Here is a 25076-nt window from a genome sequence, read left to right as displayed (position 1 = left end):
ATGTACGTCCTGTGCACCCTGGCCGTTCTGACCCTCCACAGCCTCTTTAAGAACCGTAACAAGGCTGTGGAGCCGGGTGCCACAGCGGACGCTGTGAGGTGGAAAAGTCGTCCAGAAGATGAGGATGTCGCTGGTCATGGAGGGGATCCTGGGAAGATGGTGGATTACAGAGGATGGACAGGGAAGGGGAGACGAGAAGGAAACATTCAGAATAACCTGAAGAATAGGAAACAAGTTCAGGTGAGAGATGCTACTCAACAAGGAAGAGGAATCTGACTGAACTGTATTACTGTTTTACTTTACAAGTGGACGGAGTAGTCGATTAGAAAATCAATTTCAAGCAAACATATTTCCAATTTAAGTTGCGTTCTAAGTTGAGGTTTTGACCCTCTCCTTTTGTCTGTGTGAGTGATTCATTAGGACTAGAAATGCATCTCTCATAGAGATCTACCTATAGTTTGTACTGCAGTGTCACGGTTTAAGGCCAGGACCGATTGATCAGCACGGCTGGGCCTCACTGAGTGTCCCATACGTTGGTTTTTCGTGGCAGAGGCAGTCGTCAAAAGAGAAATGATTGTTTGCTGAGTGAATCACCGTCCAAGAAGAAAAATGAATGACAAAGTTAAACGACCAGGGAATAATTATTCAACATTATCTTGATTTTACGTGTATAAGTAAGTGGTTGGCAAGCGTGTGGTTTCCCTTTTACTTCTTATTGCTTCTGCTGTTCTGGAGAGTTGCTGAATTGCATGGATATGCAGAATGTATAGGTGCTAGAAGGTGTTTCTGTCCAGTCTTTGCGGCGTGTTCTGTGCACATTTCTTGGAGGAAAAGGCCATGTTATGTCCCTCATTCTTCGGACTTAAATAGTTAGAAGATAGTAGATGGTCCTTATAATTCTCTCAACTCAGACATTTACCCCTAGATTTATCAAGCTTTCATTCACTGTTGATGCACACACACACACGTCGAAAGAAATGAGTCTTCATTTGCTGATTTCAATCTGGTGTTTCTGGTTCTCGGCCATTCTTTGACAGAAGGCGTGATCTTGCAGACATCAGAGGCATCTGAAGCATCTGATCACATGACGGGAAACCTCTGAAATCCTGTGAGAGACTGACTTGTTCCATTTGGACGCCGTTCTGGGTTGGTTCATTCATGTCATCTGATGATCTGATGACGACAGTAATCTGTCTGCCGAGCTGAGTGCTCACCATTTATCCCACTGTGTTTAGGTTCACTTTGCCTCGAGGATAAAGTGCGGCAGTCAAATGTCACGTTCTGTTAAAACCAATAAGGCATCAGAGTGGGTGTAGAAAGTTAAAATGGTCGTGATCATTCTTTATATTATATAATAAACATTAATAAAAATACTAGTTTTATTTGAACTTAAATGATGAATAGAACGTCATCTGCAACTTTCATTAGATAAACTTTTCCTTGTAACCATAGAGAGACAGAGACGCACTCTCTCACACATGCAGCAGGCTGTTAATATTTCAGGTTGGGGGAGGAGCAGCTTCTCACGCTTCAGTTGCAGCTGAAATATTTATCCATCGACGAAATACAAGGGGGAAGGAGGTGGGGCCAGAGGAGGTGTGATGCTGCTGTGTTGCTAGGGAGACCCAGGGAGGAGGCTGTGTGTGAGTGTGTGTGCGCATTGAGGGGGTTCGCGGGTGGAGCTGACACCGATCCTGCTGCTGCGTGTCGCCTGTTGTAAAGCTGCAGCGGTGTGGAGGAGGAGGAGGTGGCGGAAAATGCAGCAATAATGTGGATGTGGAGGCCACAGGGAGGGAGGTAAGACCTGGAGAGACAAGGCGAATCACAGATGGATGGTTAGAGGGCAGAAAGGATGGAGGGGGAAACAGACATGTTGAATAGAGACATGAGCAAGGGGTGAATGAGATGGAGGTCTGGCTGGAACCTGATGCTCGGTGTTTTTCCCTCCAATGACCTGAATAAGTGTCATGTGTTGTGTGATCAGATGACGGCAGGGGATCTTCGGTTCGATTTTCTGTCTTTTTTTGTTCCTCATCCAAACGATCCTTCTTCTGTCCGGTAATGTCTTCTGTGTGTTTTAATTTTAGCTCAGTGTGATTATAGACACAACACCTTTCTTTTATTCTCAGCAGCTCACCGAAACACATTCCTCCTCTCAGAGGCAGAGCCTTCATTTTTCATCACCATTTTTCGTGTGCATGCACAGTTCACACTGTCTCAGCTGAATGGAATGGATGCTAAATATTCTCATATTTGCTGCTTCTCTTTGTCGTAAATCTGCACGTGGGATATTTTTTGTTTTTTAGCCGTTCACCTTTACTCATGCAAAGCAGCTCATTCTGTTTCACATTTCAAACATGAAACGAAAAAATGATCGACTGATCAGAAAAAAGCTATCCGGGTGTGTTGATGTCCATGTTCAGCAACAGGACCCAGGAAACATTTGAACCTCTTGGTTTGTGGTCGTCAGACAGCGTAGAGGACCGGTCACTCCATGTCCCCTTGCCGCAGGTGTGCAGTAGGTGGAGCTTCACTCGGGTATTTTTAGCCGTCAGTGGTCTCATCAGCAGCGGCAATTTATAATAAGGTAACGTGTGCATGCACGTCGCGTAATAAACGGCTAAGCTAATGTGTTCACATGATATTCAGGTCACAGGCCCGTCAGCAGATCTTCAGTTGGAGCAAGGTGTGTGCGTGTGTGAGAGACGGGGTTTGACTGATGTTGGTGTTTTAAGGCATCTGCATTGCCTCCTTCTTCTCTTTCCTTTGCATAAATCATTGCTTTGCATATCTGACCAGTTTAGTTTAATCAGTTGTTTGTGTGTGTCTGTCCACAGTCTAATACAGTAAGTGGCTCGCTTGTAGGCTCCACTTAATTAAATTCTCCGATGTTGTGGTTACATATGTAGTTTCTCTGATCTCTGTGGCAGGGTCATGCTGTGGAAATGTTGCCCGCCAGGTAATAAACTAATGAAAACACTGGTGTTGCAGGTTACATTTTATACATTTTATATATATATGTATAAAGTTGGATTTGACTGGAATCTTAACAAGATTTCCCTTAAATTTGACTCTCCAACATCTAAACTTCATGACTCCGATGATTTTTAATTGTAGCCCTCCCAAAATCAATAGGCAGATGCATCACTGCAAAAATAGGCTGGTGCTTAGGTCACTAATGGAACCTGACAAGTGTGTGAAACGGCTCCTGTCAGATCAGCTGGTGATACTCGGGTATTTCTCTCGCCTGTAGTCTCTGCAATTCACAGGTGACCGATACACAGATGAGACAGAAAACTGCATCGTATGCCATTTGTGGGTACACAGCTGCAGCTGAAATTATGATATAAACAAGTATGTTTAAGGATGTCATGGCAAACGCATAATGTCTCAGCATCACCTGATCATCAAGACGATGCATCCGTTTCGCCACATCCTTGGGCGCTTGAGGGTTAAAGAACCATCTGCTTTGAAGATTATCAGATTAGTTACACTGACTTTATTCCAACCGTTTCCTCATCAGCTGGTTTGAGGTCAGATGTTGGTAATCCTTTTCTGATCCAGTGGCAGGACTTCAGGTAGGTTAACTGGCTCCAGGTCAGTGTTGTGGGCAGGGCAGGAAGCTCCCCTCTCCAGTACTACCTGAACGAGGTCACCAGCGATGTGATGAACCAGTTGTAAATGGAAACAGTCCAGGCTTCACTGGGACCATGCTCGGCTGGGTGGGAACTCTGATTAACAAGAGCTGGCTGGACAGAGAGCGGTTCCTTCATGTCTCGGAGAGAAAACCTCGCTGTAGAAATGGACGGGTAAGAAGAATAGTTCTGTCCCGTTTAGTTGAAAGTCCAGTGGTGAGACGGGTGATTCTGACAGTTGTTGATTCACATGTGGGTGACGTGAGTGTAGGTTAAAAACACTTACTGAAAGCTGTTTTGCACATAAAGGTTTGTGATGATTTGTAAATATGGTTCAAATAAACATGTTGAGGTCCATGTGGTTGTTTTTGATGAGTGTATACAGCCCCCGAGTATTGAATCGGCGAGGTAGATTCCTTTGTTTTTGCTGTACGACGAATGTAAGATGAGATGAGAGTGTGCACGGTGCTAACTGGCAGAGTTTGTAGAAAAAGAAACAAAATACTCTGATTTTGTCTTTATCTTAAATTCCTGATCAAAATTATTGCAATAGGCTGTCCTCACATTATGTGAGCAGATGTTTCAACCTGGTCAACTGTCATTGTCAAATGGCTGTCATATCCTCTGTTGTGGGTCTAGGATGATACAATATTGTCTGTCTGTCTGCCACGTGATTGACGTTCATAAAATGTATTAACTGTAATCATCTGTCATTAAAAAGTATGTGAGAAACTTAAAACTCACCCACACAGATGTGTTTAACAAACACTTCAAGTATTAAATAAGGTATATTTAATATTATTATTATATTATGACCTCCAATATTTAATGTAGCAGATGTGTTTATTATAACGTATAATGAAAATGTGTATAGCTCACATTATTAATAATAATGGCCTGTAACTGCACGTAATTATTCTAAGAGACGAGGAACTGGTCATACAAATAAGCCATTGTCAAAAATCCCTTTCCAACAAAACTGACTTTGTTGTAAATGTATTGTTGCATTATCACCAGTGTGTAGTGTTTGTTTACAGCATTAAAGAAAGGGAAATGATCACTGCTCTGTGGTTTAACATTGAACCATCCAATTATAACTGGGCATGTTTTTAATAGTTGTGGTAAACACTGTCATGGTGACAGCAAGCTCCACCTGAGCATTGTGTGTGTGTGTGTGTGTGTGTGATCTAGTCCTTAACATAAAGAGTAAAAGAACACGGTGTGTCGTGAATGAGAGATTGTATGATTTAATTTAAGTCCACCTCAGATGGTTACACTATTATGTCTAAAATACACACACATACACTGTATACACACACCATAACAAAGACAGCAGTCCTCTGATAGATTCTGTATCTAAGTCGTCGGAGAGCAGAGATGAGCTATGTCTTTCTTCATTGATTTGTTTACAGCACTTTGTTCTGGGACTTCATCTGTGTTCCATTATCTGTGTTGAGCTGTTTGGTTTGTGTTGAAGCATTTGAAGCACACAGTGTTCACTGTTTGTTGTTGTGTAGAATGTGATTCAGTCACATTTATTGATGTTGGGTGTTTTGTGTTCATGCTGCAGAGACTCAGAGACTTTGCTGACCTCCAGTGGTCTAACAGCTCACCCGGCTGCAGTCATGTTCACAGGAGCCTCTATTTTTTTAATTGTAGGTTACATTAATTGTACGTCAAGACTCGAACCACGAGTCAGTCCGACACTTTCCACTTTTTGTTTTATGGTGAATGGTGATTGACATTCAGATTTTGAGCCTGCATATATTTTTATTAATATGAATACACGTTTTAAATTCAATCTTGTGAAACAAATTTAATTTGATCATAAATTATAAATAATTAATTATATAATTTAATTTGAAAAAGCCACAGACACTTGTCCATGCCAACATCCCTGGGGCTATTTTAAGCTTCTGTGTAACTTGTCATAGTATTTTTGGGAACAGGACTGTGTGTGTTTATGGTGGATGAATATACCAATGGTGGTAGGGGTGTTAAAGGTCAAAACAACAGCTGAACAGCAGGAGATTCTTCAAAACCGTGTTTTCTCAGATCACTTCCTGAGGTTGTTCTTGTCGTGAAATCCACTTTAAGACCAGAATAACTTGCAGAGGCTGCAGATCTGCATTGAGGAACTTGAGGTTTTTAGGTTTTCCTCGGTATCACAGTGAAGGTTGTCTGTAAAGCACTATGTGAGCTGATCACAGGGAATTCAGGTGCTTCAGTTGGACAGTTTGACTGAATGTGAACATGCTGATGCATCAACAAGAACACAAATATTACATTTAATTTAATTTACATAATGGTCTGTCTTTATTCAGGCCTTCCTCACAATATGTGTGTCTCTGTGTGTGCCTGCAGCCGGTCCAGCGGTCCAGCCCTCTGCTCAGTCCGGCGGTCATGTTTGGCACTAGAAAGACCTGGGACCTCGGCCACGCCCCCTGCCTGCAGGAGCTCTGGAAGAAAGACATCTCATTGGATGGTGAGTGTGACGCAGGCGACAGAGGAGGAGGAGGGAGTTTAAAAAAAACAAAAAACACCAGCATGGCTGCATTTTTGGCATGACATGTGTGTTTGGCCAGAGGGTGGAGTGGGGGGGGCAGAAAAGTTGAGTCATAACTGTTAGTCATGAATGGAGCTTGATGGGGAGACACAGCTGGGGGAAGCCTGAGTTTGTGTTGATAGTGCACACTGCCAGAGGTGAGCTACAATCATTTAATTATTCATGTTTTCATTCACCGTGGTGTGTTTTTCTCAGCCGATCGTCTTTCATTCAGAGTCCTGGGAGAGAACGGATCACGTTAACACAGCAGCTATTGTGTGATGGGAGTGTGAGTGCTTGTATGTCTGTTCTCATTTCACCGTCACACTTTTTCATCTGGAAAGTCTTCGGTGAATTAAATGACATAAATTGAATTGACTTTTTTAATGTTTGAATGTTCACACAAAGCGCGAAACAGGTCTGTGGTTTCGTGAGGTTTTTATGACGTCAAACTATTACTCCGTTTGCTTTTGTTTAGCTCGGGGTGTGTGTCTGTGGGAGTGTGTTTGTATGTACAGTAACTGTCACTCAAAAGAAGCTAACACAGCTTTTTCTGTTTGTGTCTAACACTGTTTTTCTAATCCGTCACTGAGCCGGTTTGTTTCAGAGAACTCGGTGCACGTGGATGCATGTTTAAGTTGGGCTTAATGATGGGATATTTTTCCCACAGAGTGCACATTGTTCCCAGGTTGATAAGATTTGAGGTCTCTTACACAAACTTGTGACCACACACATATTCATTCACTCACTCACTCAACACACACAGAGTAGAGCAGGTTAATGTGTCAGCGGACGTTATCACCTGTTATCAGGTCTGACTGGTTTCTGAGGTATTCAGGAGGGAAAGAGGAGAAACTGTGAAGGGAGAGTTCTGAGAACTGATCCAGGGAAGATCTTTTTCTCTTCGTTGTCGTCGCTGTTGTGTTCATTGATGCAATAGTCGTCTACAAATCTCCTTATGGACTTAACATTTATCTGGAGACTCAGAGACAGTGTGCAGTTTGTAATAATCGTGTCTGTTTATTAGTTCTTCTTTTATTATTATTAGTGTCCTCACGTTAGGGATGGGCATGATTTTACAATGTTTGTTGCAGTCACTTTTTGTCTTTTGGCTTCTCTCTCTCTGGGGCCACCACAGCAAATGATCAACATATTTAATTTGGGCAGAGATTTAAGTCATATGCCTCAAAATATCAAATCATTCACACAATATACATCATATACACTACATTAGATGCCTGTTGAGTTCAGTTGTTCCACACAGCGACAGTGTGACCTTTGCTGCATGGCTGTGAGATTGGTTTATATGCTGCTTGAGAGCTGCACAGGAGAAACATACAGAGACTGTTGCAGACTGCTTATAAAGGCGGCTAGATAAAGCCAACACACAGCACATAATTCACAGCCACACAGACGATGACTAGAATTTCATGCTCGAGCTGTTTTTTGGAGAATTTCTCAAAATGAACTTCACCTTGTGTTCCATTCGTCGTCACACTTTGTTTGTCCACCCTGTGTGTCCACAGCAAGCTCAGTGGACTTCCTGATGAGTGATGGTGAAGACGACGGCTCCTTCTTGTCTCTGCCCTCTGCTGCCTTCTCACAGCGCCCGTCTCTGACCAAGGAGCTGACTGAAATAAACGCACCCAGCCAGCAGCTGCTCATCCAGGTAACAACATCTGGTGCTGTGGTTGTTGCTAAGTGGGCTTTTGCTCCCCTGGAGGAGGAGGAGGAGGGGTGGTGATGGTGGTAGTGGTGGTGGAGGGTCAGACAGATGATGCGTCATCTAGTTTCTGCTCATCGTACCAGACTTTGTCAAATTAAACCTGCAGAATCAGAATCTCTGGAAAAACAGTTGGTTGCTGAGTCTTCTCCAGGTGGTTAATTACCGACGTTTTTTGTTTATTTGTTTACCTGAACTTTAAAACTTTAAAGCAGTAAACACAAGTCTAAATTTGACATAATGATCAATCTTCTTTAATTAGTCATCTGTTTGTCCTGATTTCTCAGTGTCCTTCTCTGTCATTGTCCTTTATATTTTCCTCCATGCTGCAGAGGGTCACCTGGTCATGCTGGTGGACTCCTGCTAATGTAAAAACATTCACGCTGTCTCTTAAAGCATCTTAGTTCTGCTGCTGCGACTCAGTCTTACGTTTCCTCTTGCTTCCGCTCTTAGAGGCAGCTCCTCAGCCTTTTTTTCCACTTGACTGAATAATTAATTCATTTGTGTTTCTGTGTTCAGACTTTACAGGACAAAGTGTGCGAGTTCCAGGCTCGTCTTCACGCTGAAGAAGTTGCTCGTCACCTGCTGCTCCAGCAGCTCCAGCAGCAGAGTGTCCACGAGAAGTTGTGCGGAGGAGGAGGTGGAAGAGGAGGTGGAAGTGGTGTCCTGGAGTTGCAGGAGGAGCATCTGTCTGCTCCACACAACGGTGAGAGCAGAGCTAAAGTCACAGCTGCAGTGGGAGGATGACATCAAAATCCAGACATAGGATCAGTGTAGGTCATCCATATGGTCCATGTTTTCAGCTGTGTGTGTTTGTGTGTGTGTGTAGGTGAACAACCTTCAGTTCATCTCATCTGTCCCAAAGAAGAGCAGCTCATTACTCAGCTGCGCACGCAGGTACATTCTGCAGGAAACGCATCATTACACATTTACACCTGACACCTGACGGGCAGTAAAAACATCATCATACCTGAGGATAAATAAAAAGTCACCTTGATGAGTGATTTTAATTTGAAGTGACAACATGTGTTGGTGTTGACAGGTGAAGGAGCTGGAGGAGAAGCTGTTGGATCAGACTCAGGAGGTGGAGAGACTTCGCTCTGAACTGGTGAGACCTTGACAGATAGATTCCCAAGGAACTCTAGAAGTGACACACGCGTGCACGCTGAAAAATGTCCTCGTGAAGACAGCAGTAGAAAGCCACACACAGGCTCATGTGTAGTGTTTAGGTGCATGAAACCAGGTCACACCCACTGATGTGGGATAGAAAATATGTGCCAGGGAAATAGTTCAAGCAACACAAAGAACACATTGTTGTTAAGTTGTGGTTCTGATTTAATACTAGAAAAAACTAATGAGAATGGAAGTATTTTAAGCCTTTTGTTTTCTGTGCCTGTAGGGGGCGACAGACCTGGAGAAGCAGCTGGAGCTGCTGATGGTGGAAAATGAGCGTCTGAAGCAGGAGCTGAAGTCATGCAGGAGCTCAGAGCTTCAGAATATCGATGCTGCAGCAGAGACATGCAGCTGCAGCCACTGCCCTCACAGCCAGGTACACACACACACTACACAGCAATACACATTGCCAGGTGTCTCCTCCTCACAATGAAAAGATCAAAGCTCTAGGGAGGGAGTCACCTGTTCATGGAGCTCAGTTCAGTCCAGGTATTTCTGGAGGTGAAACTGTTTCACGCTCCACTGTCCTGCAGGACGCCAAGTCCCTTCAGAGGGAGGTTTCCCGCTGGGAGAGCCAGGCCCGGCAGAGGGAGCGGCGTCTGGCCGAGCTAGAGAGGGAGCTGCTGGAAAAAAGCTCCAGAGTGGAGGCTCTCCACCGACAGCTGGACGATTCCACCCGGCAGCTGGAGGAGTCGCGGCAGCGGCATGGGGAAGCTGAGCAGAAAATTGCTATACGGCTGCAGGATTGTGAGCAGGAGCTGGCCAGACAGGCAGCAGCGCCCCCCAGAGTCAAGGTGAGAATACAGACGGCAGCCAAAAGAGCAGCTACTTTTCTATGAACTCTGCTTCATATTCACCTTCTATTAGCTGACTCTGTTTTTGACTGAAAACTGGTATTGCATTTTAGTCTGGACTGGCAGAAATTGAGATCGCAGTTTACCTGATTGGTCATGTGATATAAGTTTTCAGGCGGGTTAGTAATAATATGGCTTCATATAACTTCTTATATGGAGCCTGAAACCCATGTCTGGATGCAGAGTTGTTCAGCTTATACATGGTTGGTGGTTATTGATGGAGCATAACCGTCAAACTAATATATAAAATCTAATCAGTTGCCATGTTTCTGCTCTTCAGTATGTGACTCAGACGGTGGAAGTGGAGTCGGCTGATTCTCAGAAAGCTCTGGCCGAGATGCAGAAGAAGAACGGCGCCCTGCAGGAGCAGCTCTCTGTCCAGAGGCAGCTGCTGAGGGAGCTCGAGACACAACTGCACGAGTCACAGAGGACCTGCACTCAGCTCAGGACACAGGTAACCTGACCAACAGTGGCTTATCATCTTTTTGATGTTATAGTCACAAAACTCAGCGTAAACAGTCTTAGTTCAGGGGCTGCATTTGTGATTTTGGCACAGCAACTGTTGTATTTATGAGTTGTCTCAAGAGGCCGACACTCTGCTCCATTGTTGTTTGATTTTGCCGCACTGTCTGTCCTGATTGAAGTCAGCAATGCTTAGCACATGTATATGCATATATGTAATTTGTGATCAGATTTGTGTCCACACAGCTCTGAAAAAACTTGTATATGAGTCACTTCAGTCTGGTAATCTGAATGTAGCCTATGTTTTCTGGTTGTCTGTCGGTCACTGAACTGCCTGAATGTGTTCTCCTAAGCATCCCTCGATTTGGCACAAAGGTTCACTGAGAATGGCTCAGGTTTTTGGACTCTTGAACATTGAAGACTGATCATTTTTGTGACAACAGTGATCTATATAGGCAACAGAGTTGCAATGTCAACAAAGAAACAATGATGACGGGGGATTCCCCCATAGATCTCATTGTGCTTCAGCCTTTGAAAGATATGAAGACAATGCAGCCTCTGAACTGTGACTCACCTGGTACGTCCTGTGTGACACCTTCATGTAACCAGGTCATGTCACTCCTCCAGATCCTGCACTTTTTCTCCAGTTTGACAGATATGTTGGATTATTACACCATTGTCGCGTAATATAGATTATCGCAAAAAAGTAGCATCACAAATGTCGTAATTTGTGGGCCATTGTATCGTGAGTTACCCTGTGATTCCCAACCCTGTGACGAGCTCATCTACAGTTTACCCACAGTTAACCTTCTCTCTGCATGCATCCTGCAGTTGCTCGCCAGTCAAGGCCTCCTCTCCAGAGCCATCAGCAGGGGCAACAGTGAGGTTGCTCATGGGTTATCCAAGGTTGGCCTCGCTTCCCCCATTTCTCCCTGTAACTTCACATGGTCATAGCAATAGTGATTATACCCTCCTCCCATACCTTCCTCTGAATGAGTGGCTCAGAGTCCAAAGCTGGAAAATGGTCGATCTGCTGCTGCTCACATTTTCTAAAACAACCTATAAATGTTATTATTCTATAATATTGTTCGCAGTGTAGTTTAAATGTAGCTTTACTTCTTTTCTCAAGACATACACTTGTTGGATGATCTGCATCTTTACCTCGAGCAAAATTCTTCTCAACAGTTAAACATAATCTGCAGAGAGGATTTTGGTCCCTGTCAAACTACATTCTAATGCCTCTTAAGATCAGGTTTGTTTTCCATGGGTTGGAGAGCTGCGTCATAAAATCTGCATCTTCTTTTTTGTGTCTTGCTTTGATATCACATCCATATTGGTCTTGTTTTGTGATTATTTGGTTAAAGATGAAGCACAAAGCTTGCTATGTTTCTTTTTAAACGCAGTTGTATTGTTTTTGTTGGTCACGGTAACCCTCTTCCAACCTCAGACGTTAAAAGTTCTTGGTTCCAGAGCAGTAAACACGTGTTTGCTCTCCTAGTTTGTGATATGAACTCAACAGCTCTCTGTGTTTGTTCCCCATGGTCTCCCTGTGCTCACACTGCTGGATTTAGCCCTGTAGTGTAACTTTAGCCTCCCTGTCTTTTCTGTGGAACAACAGCTCTTTGTTGCTAAACCTCTTTGGAATTTGTCAGTAAGTTTAGAGCTGCAGGTTTGATTTTATGCCAAACATTCTATATGTTAGACATAAAACTGTCTAAATAAAATAGAATTATGAATGAAAGCATGAAGTATGTGAATAAATCAACAACAATATTGATGAAGGTTCAGCTTACCTGCACAGACCGAGCTGAACCACCATCAAACACCTCGTCCTGTCACTGATGCTTCTCTTGAATCTTCATTCATCCTGCTAAAGGTGTGTGTGTGTTTGTTAATGTGTTTGTCACTCAGATCCTGGTATATGAAGGAGAGATGGAGCGAGCTCAGGGTCAGCTGGAGGTGGAGATGCAGAATCTGGAGGAGGAGAAGAACCGAGTGATCGAAGAGGCGTTCATCAGAGCTGAGAGCGAGATGAAGGCCGTCCACGAGAACCTGGCTGGTCAGTCTGTGTTTTTGTGTTTTTTGCCTCTCACTCAGGGTATCCGCAGGGTCTTTAAGTCTTAAATCTAATAATTTGAAATTAAGGCCTTAAAATGTCTTAAATTCTCCTAAAATCTCAAACGGTCTTAAACACAAGTTTGAAAGGTCTTAAAAATCTATTAACGTTACTTTTATTTAAAACATGCATAAACTTCACTCTCGTTTTGAAATGTTGGGCACACCGCGGTGTGATAAAGCTTAGCGTAGCAGCGCAGAAAACTTAATGAAAGCCCACATCAAAGCCTAAGAATTGCATGTTCAACGATTTGTGGCTCCAATTTTCCTTCATGTCTTTTGTACTTTTTTTGCCAGTATGGATTTGAAATGGGTCTTAAACTGTATTCATTATGGTCTTAAAAAAGTCTTAATTTGACTTGTTGAAACCTGCAGAGACCCTGCTCGCTGTGTGCATGTGTCTTTGTGTAAGGACTCATGTTCAGCTGTGTGTTTTTGTGTGTTGTGTGTCAGGCGTCCGCATGAACCTGATAAGCCTGCAGCCCGCCCTCAGGACGCTCACCTGCGACTACAACTGTCTGAAGAAGCAGGTGCAGGACTTCCCCTTCCTGCTGGATAAAGCCATCACTGAGGCAAAGCGCGAGGTCAGTGAGGATGGTTACCGTGGATACGAAAGCTTTGATTTCAAGGAGTGAAAACTAACGTAAAACTACATCCAATATGTAAAACCTAAAATAAATTGTTTAACACGCGTGTTTGAATGTGTGTCAGATCTGTCAGGTGATCAGTGAGGTGAGCAGCACAAACCAGGATCTGTTGCGTAAATACAAGAGAGAGATGACCCTGAGGAAGAAGTGTCACAACGAGCTGGTTCGACTCAAAGGTAGGAAAGGCCTACACACACAGATAGACACAGAGACATTGACACACACACTCACAGAAAGATATGGATACGGACACTGAAACACATATAGATTATATTATCATCTCAACACAGAGACATTCAGCTTCACACCAGCATGGTTCCCGTTCGGGCTTTAGTTCAGTCCAGATCCTTGGTGCTCTTGGCAAACCAGCCCGTGTTCACACCAATTCACTAGGACCTACATTCCACCTCCCTATGTCCTGAACGGCAGGTGTTCCTTAAAGCACAACATGAGTCAAACGTGACTCACTGTATGTTCTTCATTTCCTTCAACGTTTCCAGAATGATGTCCTTCCTTTTTCCTCTCATGTACAGCTAACATTGACAGGTCCACTTATGACAAAAGTGATTCATGACGAAAAAACAAGTTTGTTCTTTTATTTATAGCTTATCAGGTTCTGAACCAATTTAGACGTTGTTTCTGTTACTGTGAAGGAGCCACTCTGGTGTTAAAGGGCTAACGGAGACACATAAACACACACAGAACAAGATACACACACTCAGTGAGACCATGATATCTTCCCGTTTCCAGGTAACATCCGTGTTTTCTGCCGGGTCCGCCCTGTCAGTCAGGAGGAGCAGGACGCTGCTGACGCCAAAACCATGCTGAGCTTTGACTCGGACGATGACACCATCCTCTACCTCTCCAACAAGGGCAAAATCATGACCTTTGAACTGGACAAAGTATTCGCTCCTCAGGCCACACAGGAGGAGGTGAGTGACACCTCTTCACATTTATGAAATCCCAACCAAGTTTGTTGTTTTTTCTCTCAGTCAAACATCTGTCTATCTTCTCTCTGATTGGCCGATCAGGTGTTTCAGGAAGTGCAGTCCTTAGTAACTTCCTGTATTGATGGCTTTAACGTCTGCATATTTGCCTATGGACAGACAGGCTCTGGAAAGACTTACACCATGGAGGTAGGATGACTGTTTGACTGTGTTCCCACAGACGAGGAAGCCTCGTTTACCGCCTAACTAATAATGCTCTTTTTCAGGGTGTGGTTGACAACCCTGGCATCAACCAGCGAGCGCTCCGCCTGCTCTTCTCCGAAGTAACAGAGAAAGCTCCGGACTGGGACTACAAGATCACAGTCAGCATGGTGGAGATCTACAACGAGACGCTACGGTGAGACAATTAGCTCTGAACAATCTCGACCAATGTTGAATTGACTGTTGCTTTGCTTTGCTCAAATTGATTGGCTACAGCAGAAATTGAGTCGGCCAACCAAATCACATTATGCAAATATCCCTGCACAGGCGCTAGCCAACCAAATCACGTTTAAAGTTTAGCTCAAACAAGTTGTTCTCCCTGTTACTAATGTTCTTTGATGGGCAATGTGCGTCGAATAATGGTGGACATGACATAAATCACGGCATTTGCTATGGTCAAGACAGTAGTGAGACCTTCGTATGTGAGATGTACGTATGTCTTTGGAGACAGTGACTCTGTCTAAAAGACAGGAAGGGGAGTGGTGTGGGTTAAGTTTGTATTTTTTTGGTACAGCACTCATTACCTCACACCAAAGGTCCACAGAGAAAAGCTGCGGTTTTATCATGGCATAAGATATTACCTACGCCCTTTTCTGTTTGTAGCCATTTTCCACCTGCTCTGCTGCTTCTCAGTGCTGTGAGCACAGAGATTATAGCCACATATGTATGTAACACGGTGACTATAGGCTTATGGAGCAAGCCCTCCTTCATGTTTAAAGTTGCTGACGGCTGAGATGGAGCTTACTGAGCTCTGACTTAAGTCTTCAGGTAGTGAAAGTATCTTTGTCCACCAGGAACCTGCTGGGTGATAATCCCGCGGACAAACTCGACATTAGGATGAAACCTGACGGCAGCGGGCAGCTCTACGTCCCCGAGCTGACGGAGTTCCTCGTGCAGAGCCCTGAAGACATCAACAGGGTGAGAGCTTCCTGCTGTTCTCCACAGTAATGATCCTCATAGGTTAAAGTCTCTGATCTCAGAGGGGTTTGGGGGCCAAACATTGGATCAAAACAAACACCTGAAATTGAATGTCTCCATGGTTTATTTATTTATTTATAAGGCCTGATTGGAGCTCTCCTGTATCTAACCAATCCAATCCAAGGCTGATATCTGCTGTGATCATCCCGGTGTGTCTACTTTTCCTCAGGTGTTTGAGTTGGGTCACATGAACAGAGCGACCGCCTGCACCAACTTGAATGAACACAGCTCCCGCTCACATGCTCTGCTCATCATCACAGTGTGTGGGTGCAACATTGCTACTGGGGACCGCACACAAGGTATACACACACTAACACACGGGGGAGCTGCTGACACCCTGATCCGTAGCGGAGTCCATTTTCACTGTTTCTCCGTACGTTTTGGTTTAGGTAAGCTCAACCTGGTGGACCTGGCGGGCTCGGAGAGGATCGGTAAGTCGGGGGCGGAGGGCAGTCGCCTCAGAGAGGCTCAGTGCATCAACAAATCTCTGTCGGCTCTCGGCGACGTGATCAACGCACTCCGGGGCAAACACTCCCACGTCCCTTTCCGAAACTCCCGCCTCACCTACCTGCTGCAGGACTCGCTGAGTGGAGACAGCAAGACACTGATGATGGTGCAGGTGAGACAAGAACCACTTCATGACTGCTGGTTTATTGCCTGAGCATGAATGCACCACAGTGTTTCCATCCAACTACATAAGCCAATTTGGAACATGAGCAAAGTCATATTTTTGTTTGTATTGTAATATGTTTGTGTTAGCGTGTGTGCTCAGTGTGTAATTCTCTGTGTTTGGCTGTGTTCAGGTTTCTCCTTTGTCCAGCAACATGAGCGAGTCGGTCTGCTCGCTGAAGTTCGCTCAGCGCGTCCGCAGCGTCGAGCTAAGCTCTTCGTCTTCGTCCGCCAGGAAACATGAGAACTCGTCGACCTCGTCCTCGCCTACGCACGACAGTGTTGAGGTAACGGAGATGTGGGGTGGTTGTTGTTGTTGTTGTTGTTTATATTTAAGTTTGAATGTTTACACTGAAGAAAATATGGTGACAAAAGAGGGTTTCCCATTTTATTCAAATGGTTTTCAAAATAAAAGCTTAATTATCTGTGTATTATGTGTAAGATACAGCAACACTTTATAAAATGTCCAAACATTAACATAAATTATTCCATCAACTACAATTTGTTTTGTGAATCAGCTTAAGCCAGTGCTTAAGCTGATTCTGTATATATTTGTGTTACTCAATCTATATACTGTATAGTCTATTCTATTTTTATAATATTAATGGTCAATATCTTCCATATTGTACATTCATAGATGTGAAAATCCATGTTTATTGTTTATTACATTAACCTTTACTGTTTTTGCTAAATGTCCCCATTGTGGGGCAAATAAGGGATTATCTTAAATAATTAATTATAATTAGACATTAGAGCCATCAAACTAAATTTGAGTAATACAATTTGACCTCTGACCTCTCCTCAGCTGGACTCTCCCCCAGTGACCCCGGTCCCTCTCCCCATCTCTCGAGCGAGCAGCGTCGGCTCCACTCTGTCCTCCGCCTCCAGGACGCCCAGCAGCTCCCGCAGGAGGTCCCAGTCGCAGCTGTCCACAGGTAAAAAGAAACGCACATGCACAAACATACACGTACAGTAATGATGCCTTGACCAGGTTTCTGTCAGAATCTGTGTTTGTTCCTGGTAGAATTCAAACTCTTTAACTTCAAATATTAAATCAGTTTTTCTTCTGATCATTTTCTATCACTTCTTCTATTCTATGCTGTTTTACTGAGCACAGTTAATCATGGAAAGGCTTTTATGGTGCATTCACGCCACATGCAAAGTGATTTTGGCATTGTGTCACTGGATCATTGGTATAAAATACAATAATACAGTATACGTATAATATGATGCATAAAATGTGTCAATTATGCATTTAGTGACACATAAATCAGGAACATATTACATCTCAATTAATGTTACTATTTAAAATGGATACACTGAAGTTGCATCCACGCTTCTCTGAAACTGCCAACTGTTAGTTATTAGCCAACTATAGTTGGCTTCAATTGATGGTGACCAATTTGCTGCATCATAATGTAATTATGAGGTAATTATTGAGTGCTTTTTAGCTTGATGTGTGATAATATCTTGAATCCTAGCACCTCAAGTAAACACAACGCACAAATACTTGTCACATGCAACAACGTTTGAAGAAACTCAGCGCGATTTGACTTTTTACGGCAATGTTGTACGTTTGAATGTTTTTCTCTCAAGTTCAAACATGTCGACTCAAGCAACTGAAGCAAATCAAACCAGGATGCAAATTTGTAACATATCTGATGCTAATACATTTTTTTTTGTGAACATTTTATGTGAATGCACCATTGTTGTGAGTGGTAGACTAAAAGTAATTATGAATTAATTAATAATTAAAGCTAAAATAAAATGTATGATATCGGTGAAATAAAAGCAGGCATCGTGAACATCCTGAACCTCAGGTGTGACCTGTAACAGAGCTCCATCTGCTCTCTCTCTTTCTTCTTCCTGTGTGTCCTCATTCTGTGGTCTGATTGATTAATTTCCAGACAGACAGGTAGACAGAGCCATCCCTTTGGTGGGGGACAGTGGCCAGGTAGGTAGGGGTGTATGCTGGATTTGTGGACCGCTTGGCATGGAAACACTCAGTATGGCATGGCCCCCCCCCCTCCCCATTCCCCCCCTCTTCCACCCATCTAACACTCTCCACCTGTAACCACAGCAGCTCCAGCAGCTTCCGTCTTTGTGCCTGCAGAACTGTGAGCAGGACCAGCAGAGTCCGCCCGCCGTGTGTTGCTGGAGTTCAAGTCACAAGGAAATTCACACACTAACCAAATCCGTCCCGACACTGTGCAGCGAATTGTCTTAACATTTACATCTGTGTGTTTGTCGAGAACACAGAGAGAGAGAGACTTGTTCATACAGCAGAAAAGTCTAGAGTACGGTTGCCGACCGTTCCGTAAAATAAGGATTTGTTCCGTGTTTGAAAGATAAAAGCTTTTGTTTCGGTGCAAAGCCATGACAGAAAAATTACAGATCAGTCCACTAGTGGAGATCACGTGATTTATGAGGGGAAAATAAAATTGTCCTCCTGTTGATGGACCCTCTGACGGAAGTTATTATATTGATTTTTAGTTAAGTTACATACACAGAAATATTATTGTATATACTGTAAATGTTAAGCCCATGCTTAATGTATAGAATGTACTTTCTCTGGTCTTATTGTTCATATTTTTCTATCTACTTTTCACATATGTGGAAAAGCATGTTTATTATTTATTACCTTTTATCTTTATTGTCTTTGCTGCTGTTATAATCTACCCAATTGTGTTAGTGTGTAGTTTTGGTAATGGTAATGTAGCCTTGGTAAAGTGCAGTATATCATGTACATGGAAGGGGAGGAGAATTTTATTTATTAATTTTAATTCCTTATTTTCTTATCAGGAAGTTGGTCATCCTGGCCTATACAAACCACCCAACTCCAGCAACTACAAATAAAAGTTATAAGTCATTTTAAGTCTGCGCACCAGTAACAGCTGTGGGAAAAGCCGTTTTGTTTTTCTGTCAAAATTAAACACAAATGATCAACCAGAACCGAGGAAAAACCATATCAGTCTCAACCTCTGGTAGTTTGAGTTACGCTGGATTTAACATGATTTAATAACAGGTAACTTTGGACTGTGTGTGTCGTTTTAAAGAGAGGATACTAAAACGATATATACACGTGAGTTGGACAGAATTAGACTTGTGAATGTTAATGTTCTCAGTTTGAGCAGATGATGTGCGTTTACCCAGAAGCACCTTTTTCCTTGTGGCTTCAGAGTGTGAATGTTGTGTGAGTGAGTTGGTGTCGGGATGAATCTCCCCTCCTCCCCTCCCTCGTTTCTGCTGCTCTGTGGCCTCGCTGGGTGTCCTGCTGATGCTTCATGTCTACACTGATAAATCTGAAAACACTGTTGGTGTTAAATCTGTGTTAAAAGAGTGTAATGGGACACCTTCTGTGAACGTTAAAGAAACCAAGTGAGTTTGAATGTGAAACATGGTTCACTGACAAACTCCATGTTAGATATCCTTCTTTGGTCAGCGGACATGTCATAGAAGCCCAGGTGTCTAGACCATAATGACTCTCAGGTGTCCTCATAGACCATAACAACCCACAGGTGCTCTCTCATAGACGAGAAAGACCCTCAGGTGTCCACATGGACCATAACAACCTGCAGGTGTCCTCATTGTCCATAAAAGACCCTCTGTTGTCCTTGTAGACCACAACGACCTTTAATATCACTTAAATGTATCAAAACTCAAACGTTAAGTCATTATTTATTCACATATACACATATACACATATAGTATGACGTTTGTGTCAAATTTTGGACCCAAATTTTTTTTTCTAAAATGTTGGACAACATACTACATTCTGACATTTTTGTCAAATTTTGGACAAAAAAAATGTTTATAAAAAAAATATCTAATTTTGGTCGACATACTATAGTATGACGTTTTTGTCAAATTTTGGACCAAAAATGTTTTTCAAAAAAATTTAAAAATTTTGGATGACATACTGTACTATGACGTTTTTGTCAACTTTTGGAGCAAACAAATTTTTCCCCGAAAAAATTTTCAAACTTTGGACGACATACTATAGTATGACGTTTTTGTCAAATTTTGGACCAAAAATGTTTTTAAAAAAAATTTAAAAAAATTTGGACGACATACTGTAGTATGACGTTTTTGTCAAATTTTGGAGCAAACAAATTTTTCCCCGAAAAAATTTTCAAATTTTGGACGACATACTATAGTATGACATTTTGTCAAATTTTGGAGCAAACACATTTTTTCAAATAAAATTGTCAAATTATGGACGATAAAAGGACTCTCAGGTGTCCACATGGACCATAGCAACCTGCAGGTGTCCTTTCATGATCCATAAAAGACCCTCTGTTGTGCTTGTAGACCACGACCCTTAATGTCACTTAAATGTATCAAAACTCAAACGTTGAGTCACTATTTAGTCATGTAACTTATCACCAGATTGAAAGGAAACCATGTTTTCATATTTATTCTGAGATGTGTGGACATGGTTTGAAGCAGGGGGGTCTGGAAGTGTCCCATAACTGCTGACTCATGGTCTTGTTCTCCTCACAGGACGACTGAAGCTGGTGGCCTGAGAGACCCAGAAAGTGCACCGTGGGACATCTGGGTTTGACTGCAGGGTGTCGACAAACACCCTGAGGACTGTCTCTGCTGGAACGCCACCTCCACCTCCACTCTCTGTTCGGAGCAGGATGAAGGAGCAAAAACTGATGGGAACTTTCCAGTGCAGGACAAATTTGAAGCTCCACTGACTCTAAACTTTCCGCAGAGAACGTGGCCAAATGTTTTGATTTCCGTGTCTTCTTGCTGTAATGAAGGACATTTAAAGACAAAAAGACTGGTGATTTGAACTGAACCTCCCCATCCTGAACATCAGTATATGCTTTCCAATCACAGTATTTCTTTTGTTTTCTTTGTAACATTGCACTTTAAAAAAAATTCTAGTTCATTTGAGTATAATATATGCATTAATGGTTGTATATTTATGTTTGACATGCTTTAATCTTTTTTACATTTTCTTTTTTAACCCTTTGGTGGAAGGATTCAGGCTTCGTGGAAAAAAAAATGAGGTTGATCTCTTTTTTTTTTTTTTTTAAGAGGAAAGTTTCCTGAATTGCAGGTTATTTTCACAGAGAAGTGAAAATGAATCTCTTCTTTTATCACATCTGTGCCAGAGGCAGGCTTTGTGTCCTCACACTCATCCTCTCTTCAATCAGGGTACTCCACTGATACCGAGCTGTCCACTTGGACTTGAGCAATACACAGAAATAGTCGCATACATGCTCGTTGTTTTTCAAACATCTACTGGTCCTGTGGATTTTTTTTTTCCCCAGTAGTACTAAAACTTTTTGTTGAGTGGACAAATCTTCACCTTCCTCCAGCTCATCGAAGTCAAAGAAAAGACACTTAACGATTCTTCCCCCTTCCTCAAACCATTCCTCTCTGTGATCCTGCTGTCGTCTCATCACTCGTGCAGAAAACAAATCTAGTTAACCACAGGTGACCTTTGTCTCAAACTGAACAGATCAGTTGTTGTTGTTGTTGACCAGGTGCTGAGCATAATGTGACGAAGAACGGTAAACTGAAGTTGTAGAAAACAGGAATGCTTAGAAATGCAATGAGCTGCTGTGTGCTGTTGACTTGATGATCAACATGTCTGCTTGCTTTGACTCCACTGTAGATCTCTACAGTTGGAATTTTTGTATTCCCTTTTTAATAAACTCTCCAAAACAAACTTGTGTCAGATATCAGTCTCATGACGTACTGAAGTGTTACTTTTTCGTCAAATTTGATGACATACTAGAGTAAAGCGTTTTTTGAAAAAAAATTACTTTTGGAAACGAAAAAACTTTTCTTAAAAAAAAGACATACTATAGCATGATGTTTATGTCAAATTTTGGACGACATACTATACTACCACTTCTGTGTCAAATGTTGGACGACATACTAACCTATGACTTTTTTGTCAAATGTTGTATGACATGCTATAGTCTGACTTTTTTGTCAAATTTTTGAAGACATACTATACTATGACTTTTTAGTAAAATGTTGGACAACATGCTATACTATGACTTTTTTGTCAAATTTTGGACATCATACTAACCTATGACTTTTTTGTCAAATTTTGTATGACATACTATAGTATGACTTTTTGGTCAAAATTTGGATAACATACTAACCTATGACTTTTTTGTCAAATTTTGGACAACATGCTATACTATGACTTTTTTGTCAAATTTTGGACGACATACTAACCTATGACTTTTTTGTCAAATTTTGGACGACATACTATACTATGACTTTTTTGTCAAATTTTGGACGACATGCTATACTATGACTTTTTGGTCAAAATTTGGACAACATATTAACCTATGACTTTTTTGTCAAATTTTGGACGACATGCTATACTATGACTTTTTTGTCAAATTTTGGACGACATAATAACCTATAATTTTTTGCCAAATTTTGGACGACATACTAACCTATGACTTTTTTGTCAAATTTTGTATGACATGCTATAGTCTGACTTTTTTGTCAAATTTTTGAAGACATACTATACTATGACTTTTTAGTAAAATTTTGGACGACATGCTATACTATGACTTTTGTCAAATTTTGGATGACATGCTATACTATGACTTTTTTGTCAAATTTTGGACGACATACTAACCTATGACTTTTTTGTCAAATTTTGGACGACATGCTATACTATGACTTTTTTGTCAAATTTTGGACAACATACTAGCCTATGACTTTTTTGTCAAATTTTTGATGACATGCTATACTATGACTTTTTTGTCAAATTTTGGACAACATACTAACCTATGACTTTTTTGTCAAATTTTGGACGACATGCTATACAATGACTTTTTTGTCAAATTTTGGACGACATACTAACCTATGACTTTTTGGTCAAAATTTGGACAACATACTAACCTATGACTTTTTTGTCAAATTTTGGACGACATGCTATAGTCTGACTTCTTTGTCAAATTTTTGAAGACATACTATACTATGACTTTTTAGTAAAATTTTGGACGACATGCTATACTATGACTTTTTTGTCAAATTTTGGACGACATACTAACCTATGACTTTTTTGTCAAATTTTGGACAACATACTAACCTATGACTTTTTTGTCAAATTTTGTATGACATGCTATAGTCTGACTTTTTTGTCAAATTTTTGAAGACATACTATACTATGACTTTTTAGTAAAATTTTGGACATCATACTAACCTATGACTTTTTTGTCAAATTTTGTATGACATACTATAGTATGACTTTTTGGTCAAAATTTGGACAACATACTAACCTATGACTTTTTTGTCAAATTTTGGACAACATACTATCCTATGACTTTTTTGTTAAATTTTGGTGACATGCTATAGTATGACTTTTTGGTCAAAATTTGGACAACATACTAACCTATGACTTTTTTGTCAAATTTTGGACAACATGCCATACTATGACTTTTTTGTCAAATTTTGGACGACATGCTATACTATGACTTTTTTGTCAAATTTTGGACGACATACTGACCTATGACTTTTTTGTCAAATTTTGTATGACATACTATACTATGACTTTTTGGTCAAAATTTGGATAACATACTAACCTATGACTTTTTTGTCAAATTTTGGACAACATGCTATACTATGACTTTTTTGTCAAATTTTGGACGACATACTAACCTATGACTTTTTTGTCAAATTTTGGACGACATACTATACTATGACTTTTTTGTCAAATTTTGGACGACATTCTATACTATGACTTTTTGGTCAAAATTAGGACAACATACTAACCTATGACTTTTTTGTCAAATTTTGGACGACATGCTATACTATGACTTTTTTGTCAAATTTTGGACGACATACTAACCTATGATTTTTGGCCAAATTTTGTATGACATGCTATAGTCTGACTTTTTTGTCAAATTTTTGAAGACATACTATACTATGACTTTTTAGTAAAATTTTGGACGACATGCTATACTATGACTTTTTTGTCAAATTTTGGACGACATACTAACCTATGACTTTTTTGTCAAATTTTGGACGACATACTAACCTATGACTTTTTTGTCAAATTTTGTATGACATGCTATAGTCTGACTTCTTTGTCAAATTTTTGAAGACATACTATACTATGACTTTTTAGTAAAATTTTGGACGACATGCTATACTATGACTTTTTTGTTAAATTTTGGACGACATACTAACCTATGACTTTTTTGTCAAATTTTGGACAACATTATAACCTATGACTTTTTTGTCAAATTTTGTATGACATGCTATAGTCTGACTTTTTTGTCAAATTTTTGAAGACATACTATACTATGACTTTTTAGTCAAATTTTGGACATCATAGTAACCTATGACTTTTTTGTCAAATTTTGTATGACATACTATAGTATGACTTTTTGGTCAAAATTTGGACAACATACTAACCTATGACTTTTTTGTCAAATTTTGGACAACATGCTATACTATGACTTTTTTGTCAAATTTTGGACAACATACAAACCTATGACTTTTTTGTTAAATTTTGGCGACATGCTATTGTATGACTTTTTGGTCAAAATTTGGACAACATACTAACCTATGACTTTTTTGTCAAATTTTGGACGACATACTAACCTATGACTTTTTTGTCAAATTTTGGACAACATGCTATACTATGACTTTTTTGTCAAATTTTGGACGACATACTAATCTATGACTTTTTTGTCAAATTTTGGACGACATACTGACCTATGACTTTTTTGTCAAATTTTGTATGACATACTTTACTATGACTTTTTGGTCAAAATTTGGATAACATACTAACCTATGACTTTTTTGTCAAATTTTGGACAACATGCTATACTATGACTTTTTTGTCAAATTTTGGACGACATACTAACCTATGACTTTTTTGTCAAATTTTGGACGACATGCTATACAATGACTTTTTTGTCAAATTTTGGACGACATACTAACCTATGACTTTTTGGTCAAAATTTGGACAACATACTAACCTATGACTTTTTTGTCAAATTTTGGACGACATGCTATAGTCTGACTTCTTTGTCAAATTTTTGAAGACATACTATACTATGACTTTTTAGTA

At 41.0% G+C, this 25076-nt stretch overlaps 1 protein-coding gene across 1 annotated transcript; it reads left to right on the top strand.

Moving 5' to 3' along the window:
* kifc3 (kinesin family member C3) lies at positions 1-20789 on the top strand (the record flags this gene model as incomplete). The annotated part of the gene is made up of 23 exons (XM_083900760.1): positions 1-240; positions 6000-6120; positions 7707-7849; positions 8423-8609; positions 8733-8800; positions 8946-9011; positions 9303-9452; positions 9610-9870; positions 10211-10384; positions 11224-11298; positions 12304-12451; positions 12961-13091; positions 13219-13330; positions 13905-14086; positions 14186-14290; positions 14368-14498; positions 15157-15280; positions 15510-15639; positions 15730-15959; positions 16144-16296; positions 16815-16944; positions 17917-17963; positions 20513-20789. 23 exons carry the CDS (start codon positions 1-3, stop codon positions 20519-20521), a joined length of 3117 nt encoding a protein of 1038 aa, XP_083756886.1. The 3' UTR covers positions 20522-20789.
* Positions 20790-25076: the final 4287 nt, after the last annotated feature.

Source organism: Microchirus variegatus (genome assembly GCF_963457635.1).
Source record: "Microchirus variegatus genome assembly, chromosome: 14".
Taxonomy (NCBI): domain Eukaryota; kingdom Metazoa; phylum Chordata; class Actinopteri; order Pleuronectiformes; family Soleidae; genus Microchirus; species Microchirus variegatus.
This window is presented reverse-complemented; position numbering and strand designations above follow the sequence as displayed.